Source organism: Eriocheir sinensis, chromosome 20 (genome assembly GCF_024679095.1).
Source record: "Eriocheir sinensis breed Jianghai 21 chromosome 20, ASM2467909v1, whole genome shotgun sequence".
Taxonomy (NCBI): Eukaryota; Metazoa; Arthropoda; class Malacostraca; order Decapoda; family Varunidae; genus Eriocheir; species Eriocheir sinensis.
Window position 1 is genome coordinate 14494076 of NC_066528.1, and position 13952 is coordinate 14508027.

The window sequence follows — 13952 nt, forward strand, 5'->3', positions numbered from 1 at the left end:
GCGGGCGACGTCAGCACTCAGAGCAGCGACGTCTACTCTCTGGGCATGCTTCTGGAGGAGCTGATGCTCTTCACCAGGAGTTACGAGTTCAAGAAAGTCTTCGGCAGGGTATCAAGGCGGGCGACTGTTCGAGACGCAACCCTGAGACCCACTTTGAAGGAGGTGATGGACGACCTCTCTGAAGGCCTCCTCACCCTAACCTCCTCCCCGCCCATCCCGAGATGCCGCCGCCCGTCTCCTCCCACCCTCCCCCGGTACTGCTACGCCCACCCTCCCCATCTGATGCCCAGCAGGGGGGTGAGGCAGGCGTATGACCGCGTCTGGGGATCCATCGTTACTGCTTTCCGAAGTTTCTATACCCTGGCAGGTAAACTTTCCTCCTGCTGCCGCGTCGATCACGGCCCGAGTGAGTGATTACAAGTGACTACATTAATCTCAAACTTTTCTCTTCTTCCATCTTCTTTCTAGAACCATGATCAGCCCTAGATCCTGGTTGAGATCTGAGTCTGAAGTTGCTCTGAGGCAGGTTGGCAGATCTTGTGGCGACCATATTGATTCTTATTTCTGCTATTTATCGCATTTTACTTACAATTAAGAGCCCCTGGTAGTGTCAGAGGGTCCTAAACGGGAGTGCTGGTAGTTGGTTAATTAATAAAGAGACACAAACGTGCTGAAAATTGCGAAGAAAAATATTAAAAAAAAGTGTGAGGAGGAATTTCGAACACACGCCGATACAATTCTCAGTCCTTCGCGTCGGTCACAATGGCTATTCACGCACACAACTGCACACACAGACGCGGGCTGCCGTCTTTACCGCATAGCCAGGACTACAGAAGCACAGTTCCAAGCACCAACACAAACTAGCAATGGGACTACCACGGGGCAGCTGAGACCTGTGCGCGTCGTCTGCTACAAACCACCTCTAGTTTCTGATCAGGCAGACCATGAGCAGATCAGTGACCCGATTCCAGCTAGATCTCAATGGTAAAAAGAACACGGGAGGATAATGGTTAAAGGTCTCGTGTAGCAGATATTCAGACTGTAGGTGGGAGAAACACACACACACACACACACACACACACATACATATATTAAGCAGGCCTCGGAGCAAATGGAGGCCTATACAGACTGACAGGAGAAATCCGTCTGGTGAAGGGTGAGAAATTCAACAGAGGAGCAGATTGATCGTCACCATAACACCTACCATTATCGACCACCATTGTTTCCCATTAATCCTCCTTCCTCCCCCTTCCCTTCCCCACACATGCCATTATCAATCACCATTCTCTACCATTAATCCCCCTTCCTCCCCTTCCCTTCCCCACACATGCCATTATCAATCACCATTCTCTACCATTAATCCCCCTTCCCCACACTTGCCATTATCGATCACCATTTTCCCCCCACTTCCTCCCATTGATCCCCCTAACCCTCCCCTTCCCCCCACCTCCCATTATCAGTCACCATTTTCTCCCATTAATCCCCACTTCTTCCCGTCAATTCCCCTTCCCTCCCATTCCCCACGCCCCTGCAATACTCACTACGCCATTAAAACTCCTCCTGACGCGGGGATGGCGCTGATAACCTCGGATAACACGACACTCAACACAAAACAAATATAGACGCCATTGTGCCTCCCCCGATGTCTTGGTCTTGGTCTTGGTTCTATTTTTTTTGTCACGTGATAGGGTACAATAATTATCAATAGGGCAGATATTATCGTAGTATTTTGCTGTGGTTTGTGTTAGTTAATAAATGAGCTTTGTTTATGTTCTACCGTATCTTTTAATATATTTTTTTTAGTTTAACGTCTAACTGGATGGGAAGGCTTGATCGAGAGTACAAAAAGAGGAACTACTGATTGATATGTTAGTACAAAATTGATGAGAAGGTTTAATGATGAATATATAGAGAGAAATTACCAATTGATGTGAAGTGAGAGGGAAGACAATGGGGGTTTTGTATCAATATTTCCATGGGTAATTTATTTATTTTATTTTATTTTTTGCATGCCATATTGTTCATTATCAATCATTAAACTTCAACAATCAGAGATACAAAAAACAACAACTACCCATTAATATATTAGTACAAAGATGGACAGAAACCCATAAAGAGGAGAGAAAAAACACTTCCAGCATCAAATGTGTAATATATAATTTATTAAAATATAATTAGCACAGACTTCTACATTGCATAACTTCTTAACATAGTGTACAAACTCCTTTCACACAGCCAAGTGACAAGGACGGTCAGATTCTTCAGGCAGGATACTCGGTGAATATCCTTCAGCATGTAATATATTTATAGAAAGAGAGATAGTAGGGTTTTTTTTAGATGACCTCCTTATGGCTCGGTAAAAAATCTTCCGCAAAGTATTTAGCTGCAATAAGTCACAATATTATGGATGCAATGTAAGATTATCCACACAAGAGCCATAGAATAAGAGTTTGGCCCCTTCATAAAAGTCTCACAGTTTTTTTTAGATGACCTCTTTATAGCTCGGTAGAAAGTCTTCCACAAAGTATTTAGCTAAGTCACAATATTATGGAAGCAATGTAAGATTATCCATACTAGAGCCATAGAATAAGAGTTTGGCCCCTTCATAAAAGTCTCACAAAGTTTTTTTTAGATGACCTCTTTATAGCTCAGTAGAAAGTCTTCCACAAAGTATTTAGCTAAGTCACAATATTATGGAAGCATTGTAAGATTATCCACACAAGAGCCATAGAATAAGAGTTTGGCCCCTTCATAAGACTCACAAAATTCTAATCAATACAGATACAATAATGTTTTCAAAATTGAGGTCCTTCTTCAAGACCCTAACTATCCCTAAAGCACACAAAAACACTATAGTATCCCCATCAATTTGACTTTTGCACGGATCTTTGGGTAACTTTCAGCCTCTCGTAATATTTTCTTTTGTAGGAGCAGCATTTGTGGGCTTTATTTTTATTGTTTTCGTTTATCCGCCATTGAGCTGCCTCCTTTGCCGGGAAACACAAAAAGAAAACATGGTGTCAGTGATGAAAGTTGGAAAGTTTCGTTTATTCCTATTCCTATTCCTGCTTTCCAATCGAGTCGCTTCACTTATCCTCTCCTCACTTGAATGAACTATGGCACTCGGACTTTCACATATTCACCTGTCACGCATATTTCAACATTTATTTTTTCGAGTTTTATCTCAGGCTCATTCACACATCTCTACACCCTGATACACTAAAGCTACAGTCCCTTCCCTTCCCTTACCCTTCCTTCATCCTGGCTAGTCTAACGCACTCTTTACAAATACACTCCTAAGCTAACACTACCGTACAGTTCCTTCCCCTTACCCTTCCTTCATCCTGGCTAGTCCAACACTCTCTTTACAAACACACTCAAAAGCTAACACTATAGTTCTACCATTTCCTTCCCCTTCCTTCATCCTGGCTAGTCCAACACTCTCTTTACAAACACACTCAAAAGCTAACACTACAGTTCTACCATTTCCTTCCCCTTCCTTCATCCTGGCTAGTCTAATAACCTCCTTAAACATATACTCCTACACTATCACTACAGCTCTTCCCTTCCCTTCACCCCGACAACCTCCTCCTTACACACCACAATTTTGAAAGTATTGACATTGGTATAGAAATATAACATAACACTTCTTTGCCTTCTCACATCCTCTTCTTCTCCTTCTTCTTCATCTTCTTCCTCCTTTTGACAGCTTAAACCCATTTGCTCTGACCCACTAGATATCCAAGCCCCAAGAAGATAATGGAGGAGGAGAAGATGAAGAACTGAAAATAGATCCACATACTCTCCCATACAGAAAAACAAACATACATTTATACAGGAATACCCAATGAAACCAGGACTAAAACTGAGTATACCCTGTTGCAACTATTACATATGAGGCATATAATGTAAATAGGATGGCTTGCCAGTGTATTAACTTTGAGCAAATTGTGTTCTAAAGCAAGCACCAGAATCTGCACTCTACACGCCCCACCAGCCAAGTTTAACAGAAAAATCACGCAACTTTACGACTATGAATCAACCACTTTAACCCGGTAGCTGCGGGGGTCATGTTTCTAAGGTTAGGTTAGGTTAGGTTAGGTTAAAGGCCCCTCTAAGTAAAATAATGAGAAAGAATCATCACTCACGCAAACCATTTCATAATATATATCAACGCATGTGTGATCAGTTTATGCATCATCTATTTTGGGAGGTTTATATCATGGCAGAAATTTGGCCCATCGCTGGTATACGGTAAAGCCACAAATTTGGCCCGTCGCTGCTACCGGGTTAAGGTCGCTTTTTCCTTAACCTCCTTCACCACACAATGCAGCGAGAGTTCAGCCACTGCCAGATGCCATCAAAGAATAGAATACCATCTTAATTAGTTCAGTCACCCCTTTTACAGTAAACATCTCATATTTCCTTACTAGAAGAGAAAACAAAGACTCATAGTGATGCTTTTCCCTTCCTAATAAGCTAACATTCAAACAGACATAGAAAAAATAACACAGAAGACCCTTTAATGAACATGAGATAGGTATTACAGAAAGAAAGGTAATATTTCAGTGTGATTTATTGATAAGGGATTGATAGGACTTTTTTTGGGTGTGTATGTGTGTGTGTGTGTGTGAAGGAGTTAGGTTAAGGGCATGTTATAATAAAATCCTAGAAAATAAACACAGTAAATGAAGGGTCTACTGTACATGCATAAAAATAAGGCTGTTGTAGGGTAAAATGAAGCACCTTATCTGTGTTCCTGTACATGCTAAAAGGCAGACTCTCACTTCAAAGGCTCGGGTACTTTGACAGTGGACCTTTTTACTAGTTTTCCTGTACCTCACTGTCCACTAAAAGCCTGCAGTCCTGTGATGGCACGCCCCAGGATCAGGGCGTGGATGTCATGGGTGCCTGCAAGGGAGAACAAAATATAAGCGTACAGGTTGTCACTTCGCCAAAGATGTAATGCCACCCTTGTAGAGACATGTGACCTTTTTATCTTAGTTCTCAAATGTTCATATTGTATAGTTTTTGCTTTACACATACTCAACAAATCATCCTTCTTTGGTGTGTGTGTGTGTCTGAGGGGCTGATGTGTGTGTCTGTGTGCCAGGTCTATCTTAAGTTGTCAGAGTTACATAAGAGTATTTTGTCACCCTTATAAACAAACTGCCAAAGTCATTTTTCGGTGAGTTCTTGATATTTCGCTAAACCAATTTTTCATCATGTGGCACTCCTTTTGGAATACTCGTCTTTGTCGTCCAAGGTTGTAACTGTTCTAAAATTCACCATAACTTTTCTGCCTGTATCACAACCTAACTAGCAAATGAGACCCTTTTATTAGATTTCCCGAAAAGTACAAAAAAGCCTCAGACAGTTTGCTTATGAAGGTGACAAAGTACTTAGGTAGAGTTGTTAACTTAGGATGAATGAAAACTACTTTTTTTTGGCTAGAGGAACATGAATATGAATAATTAATTAGCCATAGAAAATGAGAACAAACACAACTCACCTTCATAAGTGTTGACAGCCTCGAGATTCATGACATGCCGCACGATATGGTACTCGTCGCAGATCCCGTTCCCACCCAGCATGTCCCGGCAGGCACGCGCGATGTCCAGTGACTTGCCGCAGGAGTTACGCTTCAAGAGGCTGATCATCTCTGGAGTGGCCCTGGAAAGATGAGTGAAAGGTAAGATATCTGGGTAGGGGTAAGATTTCTGGGTGAGCAAGATTTCTGGGTGGGTAAGATTTCTGGGTGAGCAAGATTTTTGGGTGAGTAAAGAATGACTTACTTTCCCTCAAGAAAACGAAGAAGAAAAAGACAAAGAAGAAGAAGACAAAGATGAAGAAGACAAAGAAGAAGAAGAAGAAAAGAAGACAAAGATGAAGAAGAAGAAGAAGAAGAAGAAGAAAAAAAAGAAGACAAAGATGAAGAAGACAAAGAAGAAAAGAAGAAGAAGAAGAAGAAAAATTAAAGATACATCCACTACCCTCCCATACACCATCAAACACAAGCACACATCAATAAAACAACTTACTTTCCCTCATCCTTGAGACGCCCAACATGCACGCAGCCCTGAAGACCGAGGGAGATCTCTGTGAGGGCATCGGCCATCTTCTTCTGGATCAGCTGGGTGTTGGCCAAGGGGCGCCCAAACTGCTTCCTCTCAAGGGTGTAGTTGCGGGCTGCCTCCAGACAGAATTCGGCCGCTCCCAGGGCGCCCCATGCGATTCCGAAGCGGGCGTTGTTGAGGCAGCTGAAGGGGCCCTGGTGTGGAAGCGAGAAAGGGTCATATATTCTTAAACATTTCAGCGTCCAAACACACACATTTGACAAGGTTTACGTAGGGTTATCGTGCATTTTCAGATGTATTTCTAAGACCCTGGTGGTAGTTTGACCCTTCTTCTGTAGCATGGATGTGATGAAACACTCATTAGAATCTGCTTTATCTCCTTTCCGGCCTTTGTAAATAGTTAAGGTGAAAGCTGGAACAGTCTAAGAATAGCAACCAAAGACTTGTTTACCATCTAATAGTATTGAGTTTCTGGTAGCAGTCTCGTGTGAGGTTAATTCTTACATTATGTGTTGTATTATGGTATCTGAATGTAATGTAGTAACTAATAGCTTTCAGAAAATTAAGGAAACTTCAATATGATAATGTAAAAAGGTTAATGAATGCAAGTCATACCTCACAAACCAACCATGTAATAATTACTTTCTAATTATTCTCAGTATATCTCCAGGCAAAAAAGTACCCATGCAGGACTAACCTAACCTAATCAAACCTAAACTAACCCAACCTAACCTAACCTAATCAAACCTAACCTAATCAAACCTAAACTAACCCAACCTAACCTAATCAAACCTAAACTAACCCAACCTAACCTAACCTAATCAAACCTAACCTAATCAAACCTAAACTAACCCAACCTAACCTAACCTAATCAAACCTAACCTAATCAAACCTAACCTAATCAAACCTAAACTAACCTAACCTAACCTAACCTAATCAAACCTAACCTAATCAAACCTAAACTAACCCAACCTAACCTAACCTAATCAAACCTAAACTAACCCAACCTAACCTAATCTAAACTAGGTCAGGTGCTGGACACGGGTACACTTCAGGAATATGCATCTAAGCTATCGTCCAACCACAAAAGAGAAAATAAAAGTGTTAAACAAGAAGAATGTATCTGAGGCTACATGTGGTGTATGTCACTCCTTCAGAAATGGCGCAATGGCGTCATCTGTATCTCCACCTGCCACCTACGACACAAACTCTTTCAAGAGGAGAGAATAAAGATACGTCGCCACCCAGAAATGACCTCTCTTCTGGACTCTCATTCTTTTCTCTTTTGTCAGAGCAGCGTCTAGTGGGCCATTTTTGTTTCTGTTTTGTTTTTTGGCCCTTGAGCTGCCTCCCTTGCTGCAAAAAAAAATAAAAATAGTAGGAATTGTACGCAAGGACGCTCACCTTTAGGCCCTTAACACCAGGCAGCATGTTTTCCTCAGGCACCGGCACCTCGTCCATCAGGATCATGCCAGTGTCGGAGGCGCGGAGGGAGAACTTGCCCTGGATCTTGGGACAGTCGAGGCCCGGCATGCCCTTCTCCAGGATGAACCCACGGATGTGCCCGTCCTCACACTTGGCCCAGACCACACAGACGTCAGCGATGGGGGAATTCGTGATCCTGAGGGAATGTGACGGTTGGTTATTATTTTTGAAAGTTGTTAATTCTTATTCATTATTATTATTTATGTTATTATTTGCTATGAATGTTATGACTGCACTATGTTCCTGAGGGTGTATGAAGGTTTGTTATTTATTTTTGGAAGTTATTCATTTTTATCTTTTTTATTATTTATGTTGTCATTATTTGTTATGAATGTTATGACTCCACTATGTTCCTGAGGGAGTGAAAGTTTGTTATTTATTTTTGGAAGTTATTCATTCTCATCTTCTTTTGTTATTTGTTACTATATCTTATGAATGTTATGACTCCAGTATGAACACTACAATGAGAAATTATATTATTAGGTCCTGGGTAACTAGGGTGTGAACTGTGAAGGATAACCTAATAAAATAAGCCTTACTATATTTTACCTATCATTAGTGTTCATAAAGTTATTATTAGTAATTTTACTTTTTTTACTGCAGAAGCCATCAAAGAAAAAACAAAATATAACAAAAAGCCCACAGAACCACCATTCCCATGAGTAAAAATTATATTTAAAATTAAATTGAAAGTTTGAAAGCAATAGGGGAGGCGGTGGCTGAGTCAACAGCGTGACGGCGCCGCGTTCAGGACGACATGAGTTCAATCCCCGCCCAGTGCCACCAAGCTGGGATTTTTCAGCCGCCACCGAGTGGCTTAAAACTACCCACATGCTGTCCAGAAGACCACCTATCAACCCAGACTCTAGATTCTAGGATTAAAGATGAGCCCTGGGAGGGCAGTATGAGCCAATGCAAGATGGCACCACGATAAACACTGGCCTGCGCCACAATGGGCTGGGCCATACCATCAGGCCCCTACAAAAAATAAAATAAATAATAAATAAATAAATAATTCACAAACAATCTGATTTGCATCAATATCTTTTCCTCTCCCAGGTCTCTTACTGGTTATCTAGCTCATCTAAACTCAAGAATTTTATATCTAACAAATTATTCTACTTGTGAGCTTACCAACTCCATCCTTGTTCTAAATTTGAGGAGCGACAAAAAGAAAGATTACATGGCAGGGAGTAGTGGACTGCATATAGATTTCTGGCAGCAAAGTTCAAGATCATAATAGTATAAGCAATGAATCACACATGTATCGATTGTACAATGCTGGTTGCCTGTAATTCACGTCTATTTTTTGTCCCCCCCACCCCCAAGGTAATTCTCCTGTCTGTCACACACACAACACTCCGACATCACCCCTACGCACCATGTCTTGGAGCCGCTGACGAGGTACACCTTGTCGGAGGGGACATACTTGGCGCGAGTCTCCATGCCCGCCGGGTCACTGCCGTGGTTGGGTTCTGTCAGGCCAAAGCAACCCACCAGCTCTCCCCTGGCTGTGGGGTGGAGAAAAAGTTTTGATGAATGCAAATATAAATATAATCTTATCCTCTCCATCCTCTTATCCTTTCAGGCTCCAGCTTGGTAATTGAGAAAATCATTTACATCCCAAACAGAAGTATGGTGAGTGACAAGTTACTAGGATTAACTTCCCATGCTAGAGATAGGAAAGTGTCACCTTCATCATACAAGCTGACAGACTCACCATATAGTGTCTTACGGTCATACTCTTAAACATTTCGACGCCCATGAACACTATTTGACTTGGCTTTCATAGGAGTTAGGGGGCACTTGCTGAGGTAGTTTTATGACCCTTCTGGTAGTTTGATGATCCTTCTGTACCATGAACCTATGAAAGCAATTTTAAGAGCCCAATTTGTCTCTCTTTCGGCATTTGGAGACAGGTGATGTGAGGGGTGGAAGCATCTGACAATACCGCCCTTACTCCCTTGATGCATGACAGGAAATTGACCGAACCTGATTAAGTAAATGTATCCTTGCACACCTTGATTGTCTAATGGAGACTTAAAGTAGCCATTTTTTTTCCAATTTGCACTGGGAAAGGCAGGAAGGAAAGCCAGGAAGAACAAGGTAAAAGTTGCCAGGGAAAAGTGACCTTGTATTTGGTGTTCCGAGGGTCGCTTCTCCCTTGCAACTTATATCTTGTTCTTCCTGGGGTGTGTAGCCTGGCCTGCCTTTCCCAGTGCTAACTAGCAAAATAGGGTTCTGTACTTTGTCCCTCTCCTCCAGACCCCCCATATTTTGGTTTCATCACTCCTTACCTAGTTTAGGGAGGTATTTGAGCCTCTGTTCCTCTGTGCCAAAGTCCCAGATGGGGTACATGACTAGGGAAGACTGCACAGACATTGCCGACCTGAAATAAAAGGCAATGAATAAATTTGTGTGATGTCGGAAAGCATAAATTCAGCAGCCTTTGCCTTAATCCTCAACTCACTTCTTTTCTTTTCATTCAGTCCTTATTTTCCTTTATGGGATTGGACAGGCTAAGGGGCATATTTCTAAACATTTTGGCACCCAGCCACACACATTTGACCCAGCTCTCATAGGAGGTGTGGGCATTTTCATGGGTAGTTTTATGACCTGGTGGTAGTCTGATAATTCTTCTGTACTATGAACCTAAAACAACACTCCTTTCAACACAATTAACCTGGTAACAGCGGGGATCACGTTTCTTAATGGTCCCTGTAAGCGAGAAAAATGAGAGAAAATCATCACTCACACAAACCATTTCATAAAATATATCAAATCATTGTGATCACTTTATGCATCATCTATTTTGGGGGGGTTTATATCATGGCACAAATTTGGCCTGTCGCTGCTATACAGTAAAGCCACAAATTTGGCCCGTCGCTGCTACCAGGTTAATCTCCTTTTCGGCATTTGGAAATAGCTGATGTGAAAGGCGGAAGCATCTACGAATATTGAGCTGAGTCCCCTGTCTTCCCGGTCCTTCCTTCAACAGGTGAGTTAATGAGACACAGTACCTGTAGGCCGAGTCGACACGCTCCACCTCCCTGGCAATAAGTCCGTAGGCCACAGAGGACACTCCGGGACACCCATACCCGTGGATGGTTGGCCCCAGCACGCCCATGGCCCCCATCTCCGACATGATGTCCCGGTCAAATTCTGAAATATTAATAAATAAATCTTGAAATTAAAATGTTGCAAATATGCACAGATTTTGCCAGTGTTAAATACCAATCCTTTGACTTGCTAAAGATAATTAACCCAGAAGCAGCGACGGGCCAAATTTGTGGCTTTACCATGTAGCAGCGACGGGCCAAATTTGTGGCTTTACCATGTAGCAGCGACAGGCCAAATTTGTGGCTTTACCATGTAGCAGCGACAGGCCAAATTTGTGCCATGATATAAACCCCAAAAAATAGATGATACATAATCTGATCACAAATGCTTTGATATATATTATGAAATGTTTTGTGTGAGGGGTGATTTTTTCTCATTTTTCTCGCTTGGAGGGACCATTAAGAAACATGATTCCCGCTGCTACCAAGTTAAGGCTACTTTTTTTTAATCAATTGGTGTTTCTGTCTTGCTAAAGTTAACTAAGGCTGTCTTTTTAATTACTTTGTGTTTCTCCTTTGCTAGAGTTAACTGATGCTGTTTTTTAAAAGTATATAAATAGTGTTTCTGCATTTTTAGGGTCAACTAAGGCTACACTACCATCCTTTCACACTCTCCCGCCACTCACTTTCATGCCTGTTCGCCTCCTTGATCCTGGGCATGAGCTTCTCCTGGCAGTAGTCTCGGAAGGTGTCGCGAATCATGATCTCGTCCTCGGTGAGCTGACTCTCCAAGTTGAGGGCATCGCGCCAGTCGAATTTGGCTGCAAAGAGATGGAGTTGTGTCATTCATGTTTGTTTTTATGGCAAGGGAGGCAGTTTAAGAGCAAAAAAATAAAACCAGCAACGAGAAAGCTTGCTATACACTGCTCCGACATAAGTAAAAGAACAAGAGGCCTAAAGAGAGGTCAGTTTTGGGTGGAGAGGTGTCTATTCATTTTTTCCCCTATGTCCTTACTATCCCTTATGGGGTTGGACAGGCTATGAGTCTCTCCTACTTTTGCCAATCATAAATCTATATTCTATCTACAGATTTGATGCTTTCCTCCATTTTATGTTTATGTGAAAAGATTTATTGTAAAGTAAAATGAAAACATGCTTGATACTCTTTAGGGAATTAAAAACCCACTGAATGTACATACCTTTTGGGGCCTCCTTCTTGTCTGTAGCTAGTGATTACAGGGTTAAGGAAGACAGCACCTCTCCCGTATACCACACACACACACACACACACACATTGCAAGACTGTAAATGACTTAAAATGAGATATATAACTAGAGTAGCCACTGGGAGATGGAAGTCAACACAAAGAATTACCATATAATAAGAATCGGAGAGTAACAAGAGACCCATAGCATATAAGATGGGAGAGATGGACTAAGAAGCGGTAAACACTGAACGGGACCTTGAGTAATTCTTCAAGATACAATGACCCCTGATAAGCTTAAAACAGAATACTTGAAGACATGCAATCTCTTTCAAAACATTAGAATGGCATTCCATTACATGGAAAAGGATATGATGATAACATCACAGTGGCAATGATTAGACCTAGACTAGAGTATGCAGCAATAATTTGGTCTCCTTATGGGGAAAAGTTATAAGCAGGATAGCGACCAAAATAGTACCAGAGTTGTCGAGTCTGCCATATGAGAGCAGACTGGGAGAAATGGATCTGCTGACAACTGAGGATAGAAGAGGAGACCTAATAGCTCTGTATAAATTTACTAGTAGATTAGACAAATTGGATAGAAGTAACCTAGTTATGAATGAGGGGAGGAAGGGGCTGAGAAGACACAGTAAGAAACTGATAAAGGGAACATGTCTGAAGGACAAAAAAGTACAGTTTCCCATATAGAAGTGTAGATGAGTGGAATGGTCTGAAGGAAAGATTATGGAGGCAGGGAGTGTCCATCAATAGATGTTGGACAAATAAAGGGGGATTATTGACGAGAGGGTAGCCTACTAATTTTGAGATGCTAAGTGCTTATTTCTAGACAAAATAAGATGCTTTTTAGTTTTAGGGCCGCTTTCACAGTCACTTTGTTTGTCTTGATCGTTATCAATGGCGGCGACTGACGCTATAGTTTTCCACGTGAAACTGGCCGATGAGGTAGTGGCGGCTGCAGAGGAAGCAAGAGGTGTTGAGTGTGTGTGGTAAGGTGCGGGGCTAGGCTAACCCTGCAGCCGCCACTACCCCATTGGCCAGTTTTGCGTGGAAATACTATAGCAGCGATCACCGCCATTGGTAACAATCAATACAAACAAAATGACTGTGAAAGCGGCCCTTAATAATGGATAGTATTTTTTTTATAGAAATCATTAAATGTTTGACTTTTCAATGTCTGAGGTGCACCCACCGCTGCCCTGCTCCCACCCAATACCACCAGCCCGTGCAGTGGACCCATCCCTGCTGCTGCCCCACTTCCACCCGTTACCACCAGCCCAAGTAGTGGACCCACCCCCGCTGCATATTTCCATTGGTCCACACAGCATACCAAATAAATTAAAACTAACCAACCTAACACAGAGGGCTTTGCTTCCCTCATCCCCCTTAGTGGGGGGCTTTGCCCCCCACAGCCCTCCTAAAGGAGGGCTTCGCCCCCCTCGAGCCCCTTCTACTTTCCGGAGGTCATTTGTTACTGCACTGCATTCAGGGACCTATAAAGTATCCATATTGTAGGTATTAGCTTAAGGGATGGTTCCCCTCTTGTCAATATTATCAAAATATATAAAAGGAGACACGACTCTTGGAGCTTAGCTCAGGTCCTGTAAACCCCAAATGAGTCAGTAGTACATAAAAGGATACTTATGGCGGCTGGCTGGGCTGAGGTCTGCTGGGCCCTGCACAGCTGAGGGGCCACTCGCCAGCCCACGCCGCGGAGGAGGTGCCTGCTGAGGGCCATGCTGACACACTAGGATGGGCACTGCACTCGTAGGAAAGGTGTAGAGACTGGACGCTCCCCGTGGACTGGGCACACTGCTGAGCTCGTTGGGCCACGGCCAGGCAGCAACACTAGGGACTCGGAGACGCAGTTGCCCGCTTATACAACCTTGATCAGCTGATGGCTACATAAACCGTGTAAAGCACTCCTGTATATCACAAGAAACTACCTAATCCCGCTTATTATTTAGTAATATTTGATATTTATTGAGTGTTCCACCTTTTGGAAGTAAAAAAAACATAGATAAGTGGTGTGTACCATCCTTAATTATGCCTGTTTTATGTAACGGGGTTTATGCAACTTTGCTTCCTAACGGGCTAACAAATTTC

General features: G+C 42.5%; 1 protein-coding gene across 2 annotated transcripts; it reads right to left on the reverse strand.

The window, feature by feature from the left end:
- Positions 1-2140: 2140 nt before the first annotated feature.
- LOC127001218 (glutaryl-CoA dehydrogenase, mitochondrial-like) lies at positions 2141-13741 on the reverse strand. 2 transcript variants are annotated; one of them, XM_050865448.1, is made up of 10 exons: positions 13488-13741; positions 11821-11841; positions 11308-11442; positions 10583-10724; positions 9860-9951; positions 8944-9073; positions 7482-7698; positions 6042-6271; positions 5513-5673; positions 2141-4911 (listed from the first exon to the last, which is right to left on the reverse strand). In XM_050865448.1, the coding sequence occupies exons 1-10, from the start codon at positions 13582-13584 to the stop codon at positions 4841-4843; spliced, it is 1296 nt and encodes a 431-aa protein (XP_050721405.1). In that variant the 5' UTR covers positions 13585-13741; the 3' UTR covers positions 2141-4840. The 2 variants fall into 2 exon arrangements, with proteins under 2 accessions (XP_050721405.1, XP_050721404.1); XM_050865447.1 differs by having other exon boundaries at positions 11821-11847; positions 13488-13738.
- Between the last annotated feature and the right edge of the window lie 211 nt (positions 13742-13952).